The sequence below is a fragment of the Haemorhous mexicanus genome, chromosome 1, assembly GCF_027477595.1.
Source record: "Haemorhous mexicanus isolate bHaeMex1 chromosome 1, bHaeMex1.pri, whole genome shotgun sequence".
NCBI classification, from domain to species: domain Eukaryota; kingdom Metazoa; phylum Chordata; class Aves; order Passeriformes; family Fringillidae; genus Haemorhous; species Haemorhous mexicanus.
Window position 1 is genome coordinate 21,255,596 of NC_082341.1, and position 21,434 is coordinate 21,277,029.

Genomic DNA, 21,434 nt, shown 5'->3' on the forward strand with positions numbered 1-21,434 from the left:
AAAGGGCCTGAAGATTATATTGTTTTGCTAAGGACATATTTGACCATCTAAATAGTCTCCAACCTCTGACTACCACATGAAAAGGAACTTACAGAAAGGATAAAAAGATTTAATTCAGTAAGGCAGTGCTTAGTGGTATTTAAAACACTTAGGTTAGCAGTATTTAATGAAGTTTTTTGGACTTTGAGGCGTGTACTAACTGTATTATATTTTTTTATTTTGCAATGATACAGGCTTACATTCTGGTTGACTGTGGGGAGGACAACTTATGTATTCCTGACTTGCAACTTTCTGCAGTGCCGTAAGTTTAAATAAAATACATTATTCTGTATATACAAAGTCCAGACACTGCTAACTGTTGCAACAGAATGATGTAGAAACCAGTTCTCTTGTTTACTGTAGTTAATCACTCTTACTTGATTTCCAGATTTTAATTTGTGCATACATTTCAGCTATAAAACCAGGAAATGGAGAAATATACTTGCAAACCACATTCATGATGTTTAATGGTTTTCATAGAAAATATAGTTTGCAGGTGTTCTCTGAAAACCAAGAGATGATACAAATTTTTGTTCATAGGAGGTTTCAAGTTTTTTATTTCAGTGTGCCAGTGACTTTGAACTTGAACACGATTCTCCTGAACTCAATATACAGTGAAGTAAATTAATCTCAAAATAAAATTCTCTAAACATGGCAACAGTTTCTCCTGTGGAGGGAGAAATATGCCAAGCAGGACAAGTGGGGAATGTCTGAGAGTTACCTGACTCTCATCAGAATCAGTCTGTAGCTGTGAAACAAGGGCACAGTGCCATTGCAGGTTTCAGGAGAATTTCTGTCATTGTTTGTCATTGTTACAATAGACATGAGGAGAAAACTACCACCTTTGTGTCCTCCAGAAAACAATGCTCATGAGACCCCTGTGGCAAGTGGTTCCTCCACTAAGTACTTCTTGCTGTTTAGAAAGTAGTCAGGCTCTGAAATTTTTTACCAGTTGCTTTCAGGTATTGTGATGGTCCATTTTGGCCACAGTGGTGTTTTCTCTTAATCTCTTTTCTACCCATGTGCTGGTATACTTTTTCATGCAGTCATTTATATAGAAAATCTTTTATTTTGTGTTCAAAGAGTGTTTTCCAGAACAGATGCTCTGAGAGCAAAATGTCCTTTTGCTTTATTCATATGTAAATCCTAACTGTGTGTGTTCTAACTCCTGACAAGTAGTATGTTCTATACAGGGATACAGATCAGCTAATAATTGGAGAAGAAAATTATGTCATGCTCATAATAAATCCAAGGAATGATGCAGAAGGAGCCTATGAAGCTGAGCTGCATATAAAGATTCCACCTGAAGCAGATTACACTGGGGTGGAACGCAACAACAAGGTAAAGTAAAATCAAGATGTTAGTGATAACGAAGGAGACAACTGAGAGCAAGGATAACCTACACAGGCTGTACCAGCTGAAAGCAGCACATATACAGGCTCTTTTCAGGAAGGGAGATTCCATCAACTCTCAGCTATCCTTGCTTGTGCAGCCCAGGGTAAAGATAAGCCGTGCTTCCAAAAGATGGGAAGGACAGGACCATTCTGTTCAGACCCAGCTCAGGTTCATTCCCATTAACCCAGCTCCTTCCCACTAACTTCTTTATAATACTACACAAATACTGTAACATTTTTCTAGGATTACAGTTATTCACATAATTCAGATTTGAACCAGTAAAAAATACCAGTACCAGAAAGTAATACTGCCAAATTCCCTTAGTGCTTCCAACCTGGGATCCCATGGTACCGACTCCCAGTCAGAGTTAATGAGCCCTGCTGACCCCCAGACACTTGGACACTGCTGTCTCTTCTCACAGCACACCATTGTTTTACCAGTATTAAGGGTGTCCCAGACTCCAGCATCCTGAATAGCTGGACATTACTGCAGTATAAACTTGACAAAGTTACTTTCCCTTGTTGTCAATTCTTTCGTGTTATGAATGGACCAAAAATGCAATTAAAATGTAAAATGGGCCAGTGTTCACAGAAGGACTAATGTTGACTGAAGTCCTGCTGAGCTGTACTGAACATTCATTGTTTTTCCTTTTTGGGTCTGTTTGTTTTTTTTAAGAGCAAAGATGAAACCCTATCCTGCAAACAAGCAGAGTGTTCATGTATTCTCTGTTGGACAGCAAGTCTGAATTGCCTCATCTGCACATATATCTCCCAGGCTGTTGCAACATGAGCCTGTTTTTTTCTGTTAGTGCCTGGAATGTTCAAAAGGGCCTCAAGGGTGAGAGTGGGAGAAAGCAAGTTAATTTCCTTTCTGAAGGCAAATGTTTTTAAGGAAGTTGCAAGTAACTTACAAGGTATTTCCTAATCTCCTTCTGTCAGTGACTTTATTAATGGGCTTCTAACCTAGTTTGAAAAAAAATTACAAGAGGAAGTAGTGCTATCGTCAAAGATGATAGAAATTCTCTGCAACCTCACATCTCAGCAATATATCTTAAAGACACCAGCCTTTTCCTACTGCCTGTTCCTTTTGTTCTCTTAGCAAAGCCACTGGTTTTTTTGGACTGTAATCTACAAAACTGAAGTTCTCTTTAATATACTACAAATGGTTACCTTTTTCCTTCATTCCTCTTTAGAAATCTTTCCCTGTTCTTTTGGATATTACCAAGGTGTCAGAGGAGGCACTAATTCCAAAACCCAAGCATGTATTAACAGATATCTATTATTTGAAGGACCTCAGGGTGGGAGTAGACAAGAGGCTGGACATGAGTTGTCAATGTGCACTCCCAGCCCAGAAAGTCAAATGTGTCCTGGGCTGCATCAGCCTTCCAGTACCTGAAGGGAGGCTAAGACAAAGACAGGGACTTCTTACACTAACATTTTGTGACAGGACAAGGGAGAATAAATTCAAACTGAAAGAAAGGAGGTTTAGATTAGATACTAAGAAAATTTCTTGGCTGTGAGGGTGGTGAGGCACTGGAACAGGTTGTCCAGGGAAGCTATAGATTCCTTGAAATGTTTAAGGCTTGGTTGGATGGAGCAGCCTGGTCTAGTGGAAGGTGACCTGTTCACAACGGGTGGTGGAAATAGATGATTGTTTAGGGTTCCTTCCAGTCCAAACCATTCTCTGGTTTGGACCAGAGAGAAATTATTCAGAGCTTTTTACCATTTTAGGAAAAATTTTGTTATATAGTGCCAACACAATAGACTCATGGAGAAAGGAAGGAAAGGTCCTGGTGCTTTGGAAGAATAAAGAGAAGCCAGAATGGGTTAAGAAGGAGTTTTAAAGTTAGAATACTTCTTCTTTTGAAGACAAAATTTTAAAAACCCAGGAAACACAATACAACTACTTCATTCTTTTCAGATTTTGGGGAAGATAAAAATGCCTTTCTGACAAATTCAGTTCTGAATCCTTGTAGATAAAAAACTGCCTTCCTTTTCTCCACATTTACTTAGCTCATTCACACACATAATTTATTTCATATTTTTTGCTTTTTATACTTTATTCAAAAAGATATCATCATGTTCTTTCTGAGATAGATCAAAACATTAGTCCTAATTGCTACATCATTTTTAGTGTCTTTCTTTCTGCACTTCAAGGACCAGTTTCACAAGGATTACAAATGACACTGAAAGTAAGTTTATTCTTCCTATTGTTTTTAAATGGTAAATGTATATTTCTTTAAGCTATGTTTTTCGTAATATTATGATTCCATTACATAAACTAAAATATTAACTTCTATGTTCATTTGGAAAAAAATTGATACTGTAAATTTCTTCTAAAATTTTCTAAATGTAAATTCTCTGTTACCAGGATGACCAAATTCTTAGGGGTCATGGTATCAGTGAGTATAAGTGAGTATAAATGACAGGGACTCAATTCATTCAGCTTACAGGGCTTTGAGCAATTTGAACTGACGAGATAACAGAAGAAGTTATCACACTTGATGCAGTACACTGAGATATATGGAAAAAAGGTCTACAGGCGCTTTTTGAGGCATGATCTAGAGGTAAAAATTACAGTTTTCATGTCAGTTGCAGTGGAGTCAGGATTCCAGTTCTTATTTTTATATTTGTGTTGTATCCTGACAATGGAGCATCAGTGACTGCTCCTGAAATATACCTAATTTAATGCAAAGCAATTTCAGCAGACAGGTAGATTTATGGTAGAGCCTATTGCAGAGTGGTGAAGATCACATCCAGACACCTATTGCAGTGGATAAACTCTGAGCCATTTCCCCCATGCCCTTCTGAACTAAAACATGGCGCTCTTAAAATGAGAAAAAGACCTGGAACATTCTTGTATTTTATGGAAATTCTTAAACTAGGTACATTGTGGCTGGCTAGATGAGACATGATTTGAGCTTGGTGAAGGCAAAGACTACTCTTCATACATCAACTAGATACACAAATATACATCAACTAGAAGATCTCCTAATCAACTAATTAAATCAACTAATCCATCCCCTTTTCCTCAGAAAATAAAATGGGAAGGTGGGGGTAAAGGAAAGAGGAAGTTTTTTAATTGCCAGCTTGTTGTGTTTAACTGCTGTGGCATCAATTTGTAATTAATCATTACAACCACAAAAAAGTTTCAAGTCTGTAGGCTGCCTGGATTACTTAAAGCATCCAATCACTTTCTAGTTAAAATGCACCCTGGGAGCACATGTGATAATTGCTGGGGTTTTACTTCTGCCCAAGACTGCAAAAAACCGTGTGCTGCTACAGAAATGTGAATTGCTACCAATGTCAGGTGGAAGGGCTTTGTGGCAAACCCTTCCATCTGGCTGAGTTACATGTCAATGTAAAGATACTGACAACAGTAGGTGTACAAGTCTCAGCTCTTGCTAGCTTCTGCTTCCTGCCTGGTTTTAATTTTCCTATTTTGTACTTAACAACCTCAAAAAGATGATCAGTGCAAAAACAAAGACAGTAAACCTCATTATCAAAGGAATTCTACCATGGCTGACCCTTTGTCACATCTTCAGACAGCACAAATTAGCTTTTTTGATGCTGGTCGGATAAATTCTGCAGCATTAATCATTTTTAGTCTAGGAACATAACCTGCAGATTGCCAAAGAAGTCCTTGGAAAAGTCCTCTATTTTCTCAGCCTTTGAGGGACAAAAATAAATATGTGATAAGGGCTGATTGACTTTGTGTTGGTCTATAATATAGCATCTTTAAAGAAACTGCCAAATATCTAATACAAATGAGTATTTATCTCTAACTTTTAGACAACCCCTCTCCCCCAACAAAAGCAAAACTGTAAACCCACACACCAAGATCAAATGGACAATTTTCCAGACACGTTTGATTCTGACTGTGTTAACACCCTCTTTTCTCCCATGCCTTGCTTCCCTCCTCTAATTAACCAGCTGGAAAGAGTGTAAAAATGCTTCTCTCCCAACCCTAGAGAGGTTTGGGAAGGCTATTAGTGCACTGGACATGCTGTGTAACAAACTTTTGTTTCCTCCTAGCAAACTGTAAAAATGTCAGCGCACAATGAGGTGTGTGCTGAGGGCATGCTTCACGTGGGCTCTGTTTAGGACATGCCCTGTCTTTTCTTTTAATCTCAGGAAGTTACAAGGACAGCATGTCCATGCTGGCTTTTACAGATAGGGCAAATTGGTCCAGAGATTTCCCAGGTCTTTTTATATAGAGGGCATGAACTCATTCGCACTGCTTCATCTGTGAGAATCACAAATGAGCAGAAAGGTAATGCAGCTTGCTGCATCCTGCTTTTTCAAATCTGGTTTCTGCACATACATGGAAAGGCCTTCATTTACTGATGATATCAGAGGAAAACAGAAAAAAAAACCCCAACATTTTATTGCAAACCCCCCATATTTTATTGCTTTGTTTTATCCTCTGTCTCCTAGCTTGCGCTGTTTTATAGCTGTACCTCCTTTTGTAGAGTTTGTTGTGTTTACAGATGATATTACTAGTGATAAAGATTGCTACAAACAACAAAAGCCTTTATATCTGATAGTGTGAAAGTCTGTCTCCTTTGTTGCTAATTTATAAACACACATAAGAGGTTATGTTTTTATATGTTCTTACAGAAGTATTTAACATTTTTAGTATTTTACCACAGATTGGAAAACAAAGATCTAGAATTGATCCATACTCAAGTTTTGCCAATGTCAGAAATTCATTATAGATGTTTCTTGTGATGGATAACACTGTAATTACTGTGAGACCTATTCTTCTGACTTAGTTTTTCCTACTCTTTGTTTCTCTGTTGAGTCATTGTGGCTATAGGAATGATTCACAACAACAAAGCAGTATGGTAAAACTAGGCATAGAGTGATCTCATCCTGTTCTTAAGGTACTGGGAAACTATCCTGTTTGTTTTTCCCTGGCATCAGTTTCCCCCCTTGTCTGACAATAACCAACTAAATGTTTTGATAGTGTTCTAAGCAGGTGTCTGAAATCAAAAGAAAGGTCACAGTCAAAAAGGCATCACTTTCCCAACTGGATACATTTCACTGTGATCTCTGACCTCTATATTGGTGTCCCTTTGTTGCAGGCCCTGCGTGTGTTGAGCTGTGATTACAAGATGGAAAATGAAACTAGAATGGTGGTTTGTGATCTTGGGAACCCCATGGTGGCTGGCGCAAACGTAAGGGAAAACCAGATGCATTTACTGATTTTTATCTAATTGAATTTTAAAGGGGAACAAATGGAAATTTATTCAATTACAAGAATGTGTCCCAATACGCAGCACATAAACCAAATTATTTACCTGGACAAGAAATTGTTGGTGTCATAAGAGGCAGAACTGTGCTTTTGAAAAAGTAGCAATTTGTTTTTTCTAAAAGATTAATTGTGCTAGAACTTGGGATTTATGCCACTCAAAGAAAGTGAGAGTAACTCAATTTATCATTATCCTTTCATTAGAAGTTGCACTAGTATAATGAGAATTCCAGTCTCTAATGTGATCAGGTTATTTCTCCCTTTTAGAATCCTCTCTAATTTCCCTCTTTCAGAATCCTACTACACATATATCTTTAAAACATAAAGATATATATACAGTAAATGACAATTTCATCAGCCTGATTCTCATTGCATAAGGGTTGTATTACCAGTTTATATCCCAATTTATATCAAGAAAAGTGTGTTTGGAATAAAATTTTGCTTTAAAGTTATCATTTTAATTCTAAAGATTTCTCTAAGACAGCCTCTCATAAATCATACTACACATTAGATGGAATGATGGTAGCTTTGTTTTTGGACAAAAGCAGAACTGCATAATAAGTGATGGTGAACATTAGATAAGGATAAAAAATAGGTTTGGAGATAACAAATTCCACAATTGTCATTCTTTGTCCCTATGTCATGACAAAACAGCCCAGGAAATCCCAGAAGTATTAAATCCAGGAATATTCATGTGGATGCTCTTGCAGAGGAATTTAGTGTTTCTCATAAATTCTTAAGTTCTACAAATATTTAACTAAAAGAAAATAATCCGAATATTGATACTTAGATAAAAAACTGTCCTAATAAAAACAAAGCAATTGACAGCATAAACATATATCAGGAATAAATAACAGCTTTTAATTGAAAACTACTACTGTTGGAATTTCATATTGAACCTGTGGCTTTGCAAAGAAACCAAAGCAAATTTCTTTAGTATTTTCAAAATACCTACTAAATTAAGGTTTAGCCTATGGAAGATTTTCAATCTTCAGTCTCTGTGTAGAGGAGGGCTTTCCTGGCCTCTTTTAATCTTGAAGCAGTTCATGTCTGACCCTTGACAGAAGAACCAAATGGGCCATATCATTGGAGGTTGGGATTAGAATAACTTTCTTCAGATCTTTGGGATAGCCTGAGATCAGCCATACAACTTTAGAAAGTGAGTGAGGGCAGATGTCTCATAGAGTCACCTGCTTGCATGGCCTCAGGAAATCCCAGAGATTCTCTGGGACTACACGGGGTGGAAACCATTGAAAATTAAGCTCCAGATGATGGACCTTCTGGGAAAAGGAATCTTCCTGGTGAGGATCCTTCTACATCAAACTACTTTGAACTAAAAGTCTGAAGAGATTACAATAAACATTTTCTGGGAAGGACATAGACAAGAAGGCCAAAACATTTTGTGGGTTTTGTTTTATTCTACTTAATGAAAATCCTAAAAAGTAAAAGTAATTGAAAACATTTCTGAGGAGTGGAATTTTCATAATGGGATGATGGGATGCAATGATGGGCCAAAGCATGAGACAATTTCCAATTCAAGGCAAATAATTTATTGTACTGAGAAGACTGCAGTTTTACTTATTTGCTTAGTAGTTTCCTAGTTAGTGTCAAGGCAGAAGCAAATTCTCAAGGTACAGACAGAAGTGGACAAGAATATTGTGGGTGATTGGGATGCAGTGGAATGGGGCAGGAGAGCATAAAACCCTTTGGGCTGGAAGAGAAAAGGAAGACCAAGCATGAGAGACACTAACTTGTATGCCAAGAAGGAAATCCTTGCAGTTTGCATATTGTCATAAGCATAAGCAATGGAAAGGTGAGTGTAGAGGTGTTAGACTACAGACCATAATACTCCTCCCTTTGAATCCAAAGCCGTGTTTCCACATCATCCTTCACCCAAAATGCTAGCACTGGCAGTGTGAAGCCTTCGGGAATGCCATTTAGTGGCCACTAAAACATTACTACTCTTGCCTGTCTCTTCAGGAATTTTCACCACATAACTAAACCTTCTTCTCTTCAGAATCAACTCTAGGATTGCTCTAAGTTCCAGTACCAGATACTCCTAAGCAAACTACTTCATAAAGAGAGAAGTAGCAGAATAAAACAGCAGGGTTCATAACATATTCAAGGGTTTTCTATTTTAGAACAAAATAATCCATACCTTTAAAACTGAGGCATACAAAGGTAGAGCATTACATAGCCAGATGACAACATTGTTTGATTAGAGTAAGTGAAATCTTAAATCCTAAATTTATCTTCGAAGCCAACTCTCCTGGAAATTCAGTAAAGGTGAAAGGACTTGTGTTTTTTCAGTCCAAACATATTTGTGATGGCAAATGTACTTCCAAAAGCAGAATACCAGCCCTTTGTACAAATTGCATAAATCCCCAAAGGTTGCTCTGATCCATTTCCAGTTTTGCATAACAATTCTGCTCTGGCAGGAGATCAGTTATTCTCAAAACACTCAGTCAGAAAGGGACTCTTTGTGGAAGTTGTGAGTGGGAAGGAAGGGTTAGGTCAAAATTGAACATTCCTAAAACTCCTTAACAGTTGAGTCACCTTAATGACTTGCCAGCACCCTGAAATCCTAGAATTCTTGAGCTCTTGAAGATCAATTTCTGAGTATGAGGGTTTTGTTGGGATTTTGTAATATAATCCGTGGGATATTACTGCAGCAGACTACAGGGTTGTGTGATACCTCACATCTTCAAAATGCATTATGTCATCTGTGTCCTTAAAATTGTTTACTGGCCACAAAAAAAAAAATTCTTCTTTTCAGTAAGATCTTTGAAGTTTAAAAAAAAAAAAAAAAGATGAAAGAGTAAAAATGAAGATAAAAAGAATTGGTAAGGAAAACCTCAATGCCAAATGGTCCAGAATGCAAACTAAATGTCTGACATCTCACTGCCAAAGATTGCTCAGTATACTTATTTATGACACTGAAATGGATCAGACTGACAAGCTTCCTAATGCCTGTTCAGTGGCATTATCAAGTGAGAAAATTCTAGTAGAAAAATCTGGAATAGATTATAGAAATTATTAGAAATTATAGAAATTAATAGAAATTAATAGAATCTATAGAAATTATAGAAATAAGGTTAAAAGACGGGAGGCTTGGAAGATCTTGCCTTTTTCTTGGTAAGTACCAAATTGATTCTTCAAGAGCTCCAGGTTTTATCTTTCTTTAGCACTCTAAGACACTTCAAAAAAAGCTCCACCTCTGTATGACAGCATACTCCTAAATCCTGTCAGACACAATAGGTTAAACCTTATTAGTAATAGCAGAAATATAATGTATTTCAAAGATACATGATGTTACAAACATGGAAATAATGCAATCCTAATTAAACTTACTTCACTTCAAAAATTTTTAAGTAAAAATAAACTATTCTGATAAAATGTATGTGCTACTAAAATAAGGATGTTGAATAATTGCTAAGTTAATAATTGCCAAGTTAAACTCTTTTGGCCTCAGTGGGTTTTCAGCAAGGGCATGTGAGCATCCTCGCCCCATTATTAGTAGCAATGTCAAGGGTTACATGACATTAACAAGGTCATATGATCATACAAAGACAACATATGCAACTTGTTAGAGTTGAACAGTAGGAGTGTGTTTCACTATTAAATTGGGGATTAAGCCTCAGGGGTGTAATAAATCATCAGAACTGCAGTTCATGGCTGCTCTGTCTGATGAAAATTTTATCTTTGGTTCATCAAACGTTTTTTCTGCTATAAGTGGAAACAAATTTGTTTAGACTGCTTAGTAAAAACAGTAAGAGAAATGGTGAGTTTAATATCTGGAAAGTTTTGTCTAAAACACAAAAGTCATTATAGTTTTAAAGTTGAATGGAATATCAATAGAGTTGCTAATATCATCTCCAAAAAGTGAGCTTAAAATTAAAAAGAGGTTACATCTTTATTCCAAGTCAGCTATTCAACTGCTGAGCAATTTAATGAGCAGTCTTTTCATCTGAAAGATTTTGCTTCAAAAAGATCTACTATAACTATGAAATTAAGATAATCAGAATTCAAAGATTTGAACTCACCATTCAGTTTATGATGACAGTATTGGTTCAGCTTGAGTCAGCTGAAAGTGGTTGAAACATGTTAGATGAGTTTTGTTCTGGTGATGGATTGTGTTGCACCACTGCAAATGAAGAAATAGGAGAATTGAATGAAAAAAATTGGTGGGGAAAAAGGAATTGCTTAACATATGAAATGACATTCACAGAGGAAAATTCCTCCTCTTCAATGATGTTGAATTTAAGTCCCTACATTGGTATGTCTTGTCCTGTTGTTAACAAGGTTTCCTGAAATATTCTGAGGAAATTATGCCAAGCAGACAACCTGTTTTTCTTCCCCCCCCGCCCCCAATCTAGTCAGACATTGGCAGAAATGAGGGAATGATGTCCTCATTTCCTGATGCTTTTTGATGAATTTCTCACAAAGATTGTTTGTCCACATGGAGAATGTATCTATGTGTTACCACCCTTTTTTAAAAAATGCAAGTACAATGTGCATGTTATCCTGTAAAAAATTCTGCCATTAGGCCAGATGGAAGGTAGAGGGGGAGTGAGAAGTTGTAGGAATTGAAAAATTCCCATTTTGAAAATTACCAGATTTAAAACATGCAGTTGAAATAATTAAAATAATAATTCAATAATGTAAACATTGCAGTAGAATTTAATTAATTGAACACTGAGGACAAATGGCATCTCCTGCTACTCACCTGCCGCTTACACACTGGGGCTGTAAATGTGTCCAATGAGAGGCTTACAGAGACCCCACCATGGGCTATTGTATATTCCTTCTCTAGTTAGCCCTTCTCTCTTCTGAATAAACTTGGTCTGCTTATCCCTGCTCTTCTTGCAAAGCACATGGAAATTGTCAGAAGGAGGAAGCCAGGTCTACTTCAACACAAAGCAGCACCAGTGGAAGCACTTACCTCCTTCAGTTTTGGGACCTGTGTGTTTTACTCTCTCCTCTGGTCACTCTCTCCAAGTTGTGGCAAATTGAACTGCAAATATAACTTTGAAGCCGTATTCCTCTTAACAGAACTGCAATGGAAAAAAAAAAATCAAACTGAAAGTAAATGAAACTGCTGCTAATTTGGCCTCAGGTGCTCAGTCAGCCCCACAGCACCTGAAGAGGCAGTGCAGAGCTGCCAGGTGCAGAGACAGCGCAGGGAGCAGGAGGCCCTGCAGACTGGACAAGGGCGTGCATGGATGGAGGCAGGGATCAGAGCTGCCAGACAACTGTTATTTGCTTTTGGCTTGGCTTGGCTTGGCAAAGCAAAGACTGTCTGGATGAAGAAGGGCCCACTGCTGTGTTCTTGGGAGTGTGCTTCTCTATTCCTCTGATCTTTCCTCTCTCCAGCCAAGTTTTCCATCTGGTGACATACAGAGGCAGGAGGGTATTCTTTCCTGAGAACAACTAGATGATGTTTTTTCATACTAATTTTGAAAAGCAACAGTATCCAGTATAAGTCTGTGAAATGCAATGTTGAACAGTACTGCTTTATTGATCTGGAGATCAACTGTTTCTAGTAACCTGCTGTTTTGTTTCTTTCTCAGTTCTCCACAGGCATTCGGTTTTCTGTTCAGCATTTTGAAAATGCAGACTTCAGCATCAATTTTGAGCTGCAAATAAAAAGGTTAGATATTTTATCAAGAGCATGGTTATTTCAATTATTAATTCCTATTGGCAGATGTAGTTTATTATATAATAGGGTCCCTTTTGAGTATCAGTAATTATTTCAGGGGCTTTCCAACGGTAGTTTATGTCAGGATGATTTTTGAGGTTGGAGCCTCATTAGCTGTTAGAAAAATCAGTCTTATTTCTTTAAAACTCAGGTTATTCAGGTAGTTCTTTAAAATTCAGGTTAACTGATTTTTTAAGCATCTTCTGCAGATTTGCCAAATTTAAAGTTTATTTTATACTTCAGAATAAATGATAATCACTTTGTAACAAAAGTGAATATGTACAAACATATCGTGCTCTGAATTAAACTAGACATGCTTCTTCTTCACAAAAATTTAGAAAATAAAAGGAAAGCAGTTAAAATCTGCTCAGCAGATTTACTGGCATGGAGAGAACTGTTTCAGTTTGATGCAGGTGAACCTTTGTAATTTTTCCATTTGATTCCTCCCCATTTGTGGGCCTCACATATTAATACTGAAGAATCTTGTGTTTTATGCTGAGCAGTACTTCTTCCACAGAGACAAAAAAGCACAGAGTGGGCTGGGTTAGGATAACAGCAAAAACAAACCTGGGACTTTTTCAGTAGGTGGAAGGGCTTCTGCTCCATCTGCCCTCATCAAATACTCACTGGAGTTCTGTATGGGGCCCTCTCTGCCCCACACACAGACTTAATTGCTAATGTCTGGCCTTTAATGAGGGCCTTGATCATGGTCATTATGGTAAATAACTGAGACATTTTAAATGTTGAAGTCATGTCTCCATAATGTAACCCTTGAAAGGAAAGGACATGCAGAAACTCAGGAAGGGCACAGCAATGCCACAGAAGCCCATTAGGCACTTGGTCAGGCATCAGCCCTCTCCCTGGAATCTGGCTGGGAACCATGCATGGACGTGAGCTCCTCTGGAGAGAGACACAACATTTACCTTGTAGGCCCCCTGTCCATGCCACTATTCATTTCCAATGCAAGCAGTAGTTTCAAATGGTTCTCCAAGGCTCATGTCACCACCTTTTTCATGCTGTGAAACTGGGGAGGTCCAATGCTTTTTGGATGGTTAAATCTGTCTAAGTAATAAGAGTTGAATGTAGGTAACAGTTTTTAAAAGCGACAAGAATTTCCTGAGGAATAAGTCTGAACTTCAGGAGACAACAACATCTCATGCTTCCTCCATGAGTGTGACTCACTAGAATGTAAAGAAAGGAAATGTGTTGGGCTACAAATTGGTATGAAAGTGTTGAAGAGCACACAGCTATTTAAGAAACATCAAAAAAGGAAAGAGTGAAGAGTAAAATTTCTTGCACAGGGAATGCACCTTACATTAAAAGTCACTGCTTTGTACATTCATTCACAAGCAGCAGGACAGTTTGTGTGTTTCTGTGTTCTTAGTGAACAGATAAAACAATCCTAAAAGAAAAAGGGAGCAGAATTCTGCAAAGCAAACAGAGAAAATTGCCTAGATGGAGGCAAGAATACATCTGAATTTGAGTCCTACTTTAATTTATTCAAAGGAGAGGACTTTCATTTGCTTCCAAACATCAAGTGGAAAATAAGTATTTTGGTTTGCAAAACTGAAGTTCATTACTTCCAAGAAATAAGCAAGAGGCTTAGTAGTGTCTTGAAATCTGATTCCTTTTCTGATGTGGATGTTGCTATGCAATTATGTACCTCTTAGAGAGAGACATGTCTTGGCACTTCTATTTAAACCATTTTCTTTTCTGCAAAATGCCATAAAGCATGAACAAGGCTTGAATACCAGATATGTATGATCAAAATATGTATTTTAACTCTATGGAAAGTAGGACAAATAGGCAAATTGGAGAGCAGCTTATTCTAACAAAATAGTGGTATAATGATTTTTACACTTTAAACAATTTTTGCACATTTATACTCAAAACAATGGCTATAGAGGATTACCTAAAACTTCAAATAATGTTTGATGGGAATCTGCATTAGTTTACAAACAAATTAGAGCTGCTCTTAATTTCAGCAATCTGTAACCAGAAAGCCTGGATCAAAGCTCTTTGTTCCTCAGGAGTCAGTCACTGGAAATGCTGACCTCCTCTGAATGTTTCCAATTGACTGATGCTACCCAGATGTGATACCAGCTAACTGGGACAGCAGTAGAAACTTGCTGTTCATGGAGCAAGGAAGACCACACTTGATTGAAAAAAAGATCCAAATTTAGTGTTGTTAATCTCATCATTAAATAAATTCTAAGTCTGTAATTACCTCACTAGCTTCATGAATTTGAACTTGCAAACCTTTCTTTATAGGAATGGGCTATAATCACAGGAGTAGCCTTTTGAAGTAAGAGAAACTACATTTATTACTAAGGATTTACAATCAGAAAAGACAATAAGATGAGTGAGAGCTATAGATTTTAAACATGGAGATCTGTTTTCACTACTAAGTGGTTTAAAAATGTAAACACTCTGGATGGGGAGGGAAGAAAATAAGAAAATGAAAGAAACAGTTGCTCTTGTTCTTTTTCTCCAAAGACTCAGTCATGCAAAAGTCACAGGTTTGGAGAGCCATAAAAACAAATTCTATTCTAACAAAGCTTGTCTTGTTCATTAACACTGCCTTCTCCAGTGTATGAAACAAAGTTCTATTCTATTAAGATACTTTTATCTATACAGATAGCCAAGTTGTACAAGATATTCTGAGCCAAATAAATTTGTATCATTTTATTCATCATCACAGGATTCTTTAAAAGAAGCTTGAGTTGAAGATATTAATAAATATGTGATGACCTCAAATAATATCCAGCTTTAATACCAGTGTCCTACAGGACTGAAGAGTGCCAATAGGAATCCCATTTTGTAATATGCCCAGTGGGCCTTGTGTGTTGAGTGACAGGATAATCTAGAGTTCTGATATAAAACCTTTGCTAATACTTGTACATATTTTTTCCAGTTCTAACAAGATAAATCCCACCAGCAACTTAGTGAACCTCCATATCAACATCAGTGCTGTGGCTCAAGTACAGATCAGAGGGTAAGTATGCAACTATTTCAACTCATTATGGTAACTAGTTTTTACAGAATCTTTCTGCACATGATAATCCCATGCAGTGAATCTTTTGGCATATTATAAACCCAAATGCCTCATCCATCTAGGACACCTGGGTCTCACCCCTGCAAGCCTTGCAGGATGGAGCTACTACAAACTTATTGACTGTCTGCAAAGACAGCAACCTAAAGAATCTCACATTGTAGTAACACCAGTCAGAGCCAACATTCTATTTGGGCATTCAAATTGTGCATGAATGTTACTAATATAAAGTGCCTGCTCATATGTGTAGGTCTTCTTGTGCAACCACTTAGATCCTTAATGCTGAATACCAAACAGAATCTACTGCTTTTATGGCTGGAAATGTGAAACACATCATGGCAAGGCATGTAGTAATAGAGAGCAGAGTGAGAGAAAGGATGAGTAAGAAATGAGTTATGATAAACTGTTCACTGACACAAAAAGGATGAGTAAGAAATGAGTTATGATAAACTGTTCACTGACACAAAAAGGATGAGTAAGAAATGAGTTATGATAAACTGTTCACTGACACAGAAAGGATGAGTAAGAAATGAGTTATGATAAACTGTTCACCGACACAAAGTATACCAAAATTAAACAAGCACAGGATATAATCAAAGATTATAATTTCTATCTCTGTTTTCATATACAGCTTGGTTTTGGAAATTATAAAATGCAATTAGGTGATAATTGCCAGCTGAACATGAGCCAGTGCTGTGCCTATGTGGCCAAGAAGGCCAATGGCACCCTGGCTTGTATCAGACATGGTGTGGCCAGCAGGCATTGATCAGCCCTCTGTACTTGGCACTGGTGAGGCCATGCCTCAAATGCTGGCATCATGTTTGCACCCCTCTCTGCAAGGGCAGTGAGGTACTGGAGCAAGTCCAGCAAAGAGGAACAAAGCTGGTGAAGGACTGGAGCAGCTGAGGGAGCTGGGAATGTTCAGCCTGGAGAAAAGGAGGCTCAGGAAGACCTTACTGCTCTCCACAAATAACTGAAAGGAGGTGGTAGTGTGCTGGGAATCAGTCTCCTCTCCCAGATAACAAGTGACATATCCAGAAAGAAATGGCCTCTAGTGGCATCAGGGGAAGGTCAGTTTAGATATTAGGAAAATCTTCTTCACAGAAAGAGTTGTCAAGGACTGGAAGAGGCTCCTCAGGAAAATGGTACATTCACTATCCTGGGAGATACTGAAAAGACTTATAGATCTGGCACTGAGGGACAGGATTTAATGGTGAACTTGACAGCACTAGTTTTATGGTTGGACTCCACAATCTTTAAGGGTTTTTCCAACCTAAATGATTCTAAGATTTTATAAGAATATTAGAGTGCCCTGTAAAATATTGGAGCTAGACTCCTATTCTGGCATCCTGGAGGAAGTCAGGAGGATGTCTTTTTAAAGCAAATAATTGCCCCCAATGCTTTTTGTTGGGGATACTAGCTTTCCAACATCTCTTCTTATGAAAGTACAGCTCAAAAAAAACCTTAACCATTATCAGCTTTGCAAGAGTTGAACAGGAGCTACAAGGCCCAGATTCACTTCCACAGTCAGGCCATGAGGCTTGGCTGATGCAAGGGGGGGTAGAGGTCTCTTATGTGATGCACCTCAAGGGGCTGCCTTAGATGGAAACAAATATAAATGTATTTATTTATGGATTTTTTAATTTATAAAAATGTATATATTGTTGTCACTTCCAAGACAATATGACAACATAGTGCTAACAATAAGTCAAGTAATTTTGCAGATCACAGAGAACATATTTTCTGCTCTAATATTCAATCTGTCTGCTCTAATCTGGTCTAATATTCAGTCTAAATCTGAAAGATTTTTAAAGGATTTTTTCATCATATTTTGTAAGTGTATTCCAGGTTAAGAAGACCCTAAAACTAGACAGGTGGAAAAAAAAAAGCTGGCAGTCAAAGACTGTGTGGGTATATGTTAATTATTTTATTTCTGAAAAGAAGCACTTGTTTAATAAGAACAGAAATGAGCGTATTATTTCATTCTCTGTAGCTAGTGGTGATCTAAGGAAATGAGCTGGATGGGAAGAGAGGTGAAAAATACAAAAGGTGTAATACAGAAGGAGAGGCTGAGGAAAAAGGAGTCAGAGGTGTTATTTAATGGGTTACAGATGTGTGAGAGAGTGTTGGGAGCCATCAGCTGCTAGGTGTTGCCATGGGTGAACACCCAGGCTGAGGATAGGCTGGAGTTTCAGACTGGAACAGTTGTGGTTACATACACAGGACTTCCCAGCAAGGATTGCTTCCAGTGTTGTAGATTCTATTTTTCTTTTCTTTTTTTTTTTTTTTTTTTTGGTGAAGTCTCTCCTCACTTTAATAAAAAAGTCTTACAAGCTTTTTATTCTTTGCAGAAACTTTGCTTCCATCATGCTTTTTCTGTGCCATAGAGTGTTCCTTTTAATGAAACCTTCTGTAACATGAAAATAGATAGACCAAAAAATGACCACAAAATGCTCAGTTCTTACAAGCTTGGTGATAAGTGGAAAAAGTTGCTTGAATTGCTGCCTGCAGTTCTAGGAAACAGGTTATTAAATACAGAGGAATTACTTAATTGAATGACTTCCAGTTTCTTTCCTCTTAAGTATTTTACTTTCCTTATTAGCTATAGCATTCCCAAATGCTTTGTTGACAGATTTTGCTAATTACTCAGAGATGCTAAAACATGCAGTTCCAAGGGAATTGCTCACTATTTACTAGATAAAAGTAAAAGAGAGACTGTGTCCACATTTGGGCTGGAAAATATCTTGCATTAGTTTCTTTGCTTCTCTTCCGAGAATTGCACAGAATGGAACTGAATGCATCATACATTTTACTGAGGAAAAGTAAGTATTTATGAAACTGTGCATATGCATACATGCAGATATACTTGCACAGTGGAACCATGCTAATACTTCTTCTGTGAGAAAGGAAGAAATCATCTTCAATAGCCTGTTTAAAAGAAAATTAACACAACTCCTTAGATAGTTCAATAAGCAGTCGGTTTGATAACTAAGATTTGATTATTCTGCTTACCTTTCTTTGCCTATAAAAATGTAGGAGTTTTAGTATTGGCATTGTTATGTCTCACTGCTGAAAAAGCACTAGAGGAATGAGGGATTCAAGAAGGAAGTAATTTGGATTAAGAGGATTTGTAGCTGGCAGAATTTTTATTGTATATCCCCATATAAGCCTTTTCTGTGAGCCATACTTTGTTTCTCATATTTTTCAGTACTTCTGTTTTATGATAATTGTCATCTAAATGTCTAGGGAAAATCCTTGTCTAATAAATAACTCAAATGTTAAAAATATTCTCAATTAAATGAAAAATAAAATAGTAAGAAGAGCGAATTTATTTTTCTTTGACCCAGTTTTGCTACTTTTGTGTCAATAGTGGAAGTCCTCAAAATAAGTGTAAATTCTGTTAAAATAAGTGTTCTTTTATACACTAAAATAATTTTCATTTAATGTCTAAATTTATACTTTGCATTTTGTAATTCCGTGGATAAGAATACTTCTCTGACAGTGCAATAGAAAACACTGAATTTTGAAACCTCATGTCTTCTTCTTTTTGTCTCTGTACAGCTTTGATTTGTAGTTCTTTGTGGTAGAGTAAGAATCTATGTATGTGTCTTGGCTTTTGTAACAACACCCTGAAGTTCCTATTCTCCAACAGCAATCAATAATTAAAATTCGTATTGGAAACAAGATGATTTGTGAAACCTAGGCTAAGTACCTAATCAGAAATTACTGTTTAATTAATATGTTGAGTTTCTTTTATTATTAGGGTTGGCTTATGAATTTATCCTCTGGCATACTTGTTAGTACAGACTTCTGGCAATTTGAAGTCTGAGGAAGTATTAAGAGTTAAGATCCTCCAGAATACACCAAATTTCACCAAGAGTTGTACTTCAGCTAGATGGCATTAAGCTGTTCTTCTCTGGGATTTCCTGCTGCTTTGAGAAGCTGTATACTGTAGAAAATTGTCATTCAATGTATATGACATAAAAGCTGCAATCAAGAACAGTTTGTTCCCTCCAATAGTATTTTTCTCAGCATTTGCAACAAAACCATCCAGTCTTTTCTTCAAGGGGCAATCTGCAGCAGGGCCACTGCAAAGTGAATAACATCAGTGCCTAGAAGTCCATTATGGTATTCAGATTTTACACTCTAAAGAAATGAATGATTATTTTTTAACAATCTTCTGTTAGCAAAACTCCAGCTTTGGCACAACCAACACTGAAATTTTATGGATTTTCTTTCAGCTAAAGACTCCATAAATCAGCAAAACTGAGTGAGAGTTGACCCTGGCAAAGAAAGGGTAATACCATTACCTTGTAGCACCAAGAGCTACATGCAGTACTTCTAGGTGACTGATGTCTGTGCCAGAACTGACCTATCATACTAAAAGAAATTCTTGGGATCTGATTTCCCAACTTCTGGACACCTGAGTGAGGTTTAGTTGGCATCTGAATGGAACTGGTATAATGAAATTCCAATTTTTATGAGAAATAAAATGTTTGTCATTCAAATGAAAATGTTAACAGAAGACTACTTTCTTAAGGTCAGATAGAGAAGAAAAGGAAAAATAAAAAAGCAACTGGAAAGATGTCAAATATTAATTCACAGTTTTCTTTGTTTATGTTTTATTTATGTGTTGCAACTTGCAACAATATTCCAGGGAATGCTTTAACTGCCACTTGATTTGCAAAGCAGTTGGAAAGCCTGCAGCACTCTTTTAGAGTCTAGTCCTGAATTCTGTTTCTCAGTACACCAATTTCCATTCTGACTTTATGGAAGTCACAATATCTCTGTTTCCCATCTAGTATGTTATGGAGGCATTGTAGCATTCACCTCACCTAGTTCTAATTAATGTGCCCAAATAACAAGCCTTTGAGGGCTCAGGTTTTTATAGTGGTCATCATTTTGTTCTAAAACTAATGCAGTCAGTCACTGGTAACAGTTACTGGTTTAACCTGCTTTATACAGTCACTGTTTTATACTGCTTTGTATATTACAGAGTGTCTCACCCCCCAACAATTATTTTGCCACTTCACAACTGGGAACCCAAAGACGAACCTACAAAAGAAGAAGAAGTTGGTCCTTTAGTAGAACACATCTATGAGGTAAAAATTATGTATGTTTCCACAGGACCTCACACTGCCCCCACTGAATTCCTGATGAATGTGGTTTATTGTCTTTATCTGGAGCTAGATAAAGCCACAAATGTAAATACTCTGACTTTAGCACATGACCCAAGTTTAATCTGGGAATTCACAACCCCATTATCTGTTCATATGAGTGGAGGGGATATTAGTTTATGCTAGGAGTCTGTCTTAGATATTTAAGGGATTTATAAACATTTTGGGTGTTTGACAAGAATTAAAAACAGTGCTTTAAAGTTCCTTATAATCAATGTCAAGTATCTTCTCATTAGAAGCTGTACATGCTGTGCACTGGAAAAAAATGTTTTCTTTGACATATATCTAACTGAAAAATATAATGTAGACACACACATAAAATATTCTGTGAAAACAACTCTTAATGTTTGAAGTACACATATTTTTACCTTGTAGTTTTGTTGGTTTTTTCCTATGGATGATTGGTCAATTAAAAGAGTTCAGCTTAGAAAAAGGGCATTGAGTGAACTGCATGGAATTGAAGCCATCCTTAGCATCTGATGCCTTTATTCTAGAGGGTAAAACAGGGGGCTTCACATGTGGTTATGATTCACAAACTAGCACTCAAGGAAATTTAAGCAACTGAGCTTAATCAGCAGTGTAAGATGGCAATTTGCAGGACATACTAAAGTATAGTGAATACAACTGTAAAATATAAATTATCATTTGTGAATTCCCCATCATAACACATTTCTGTAAACTGAAAAATACTTCAAATCATTCTGTCTCAAGCATTTGGGTTGTTTGTGAAACTGTATTTGTGACTTCAAATATATTAAAATAATTACAGTGATTAGTTACAGTTACTAAGGAAACCACTTAACATGGTTTATATCAGCAA

General features: G+C 37.0%; 1 protein-coding gene across 1 annotated transcript in view; it reads left to right on the forward strand.

The window, feature by feature from the left end:
- The window catches only part of ITGA8 (integrin subunit alpha 8), a 110,928-nt gene that overhangs the window by 52,940 nt on the left and 36,554 nt on the right, over window positions 1–21,434 (forward strand). The window contains exons 19-24 of the mRNA XM_059842568.1: window positions 234–301; window positions 1,233–1,380; window positions 6,521–6,613; window positions 12,258–12,337; window positions 15,300–15,380; window positions 20,434–20,539. Of these exons, the coding sequence (XP_059698551.1) occupies window positions 234–301; window positions 1,233–1,380; window positions 6,521–6,613; window positions 12,258–12,337; window positions 15,300–15,380; window positions 20,434–20,539 (576 nt within the window). The remainder of the gene's footprint in view (window positions 1–233; window positions 302–1,232; window positions 1,381–6,520; window positions 6,614–12,257; window positions 12,338–15,299; window positions 15,381–20,433; window positions 20,540–21,434) is intronic.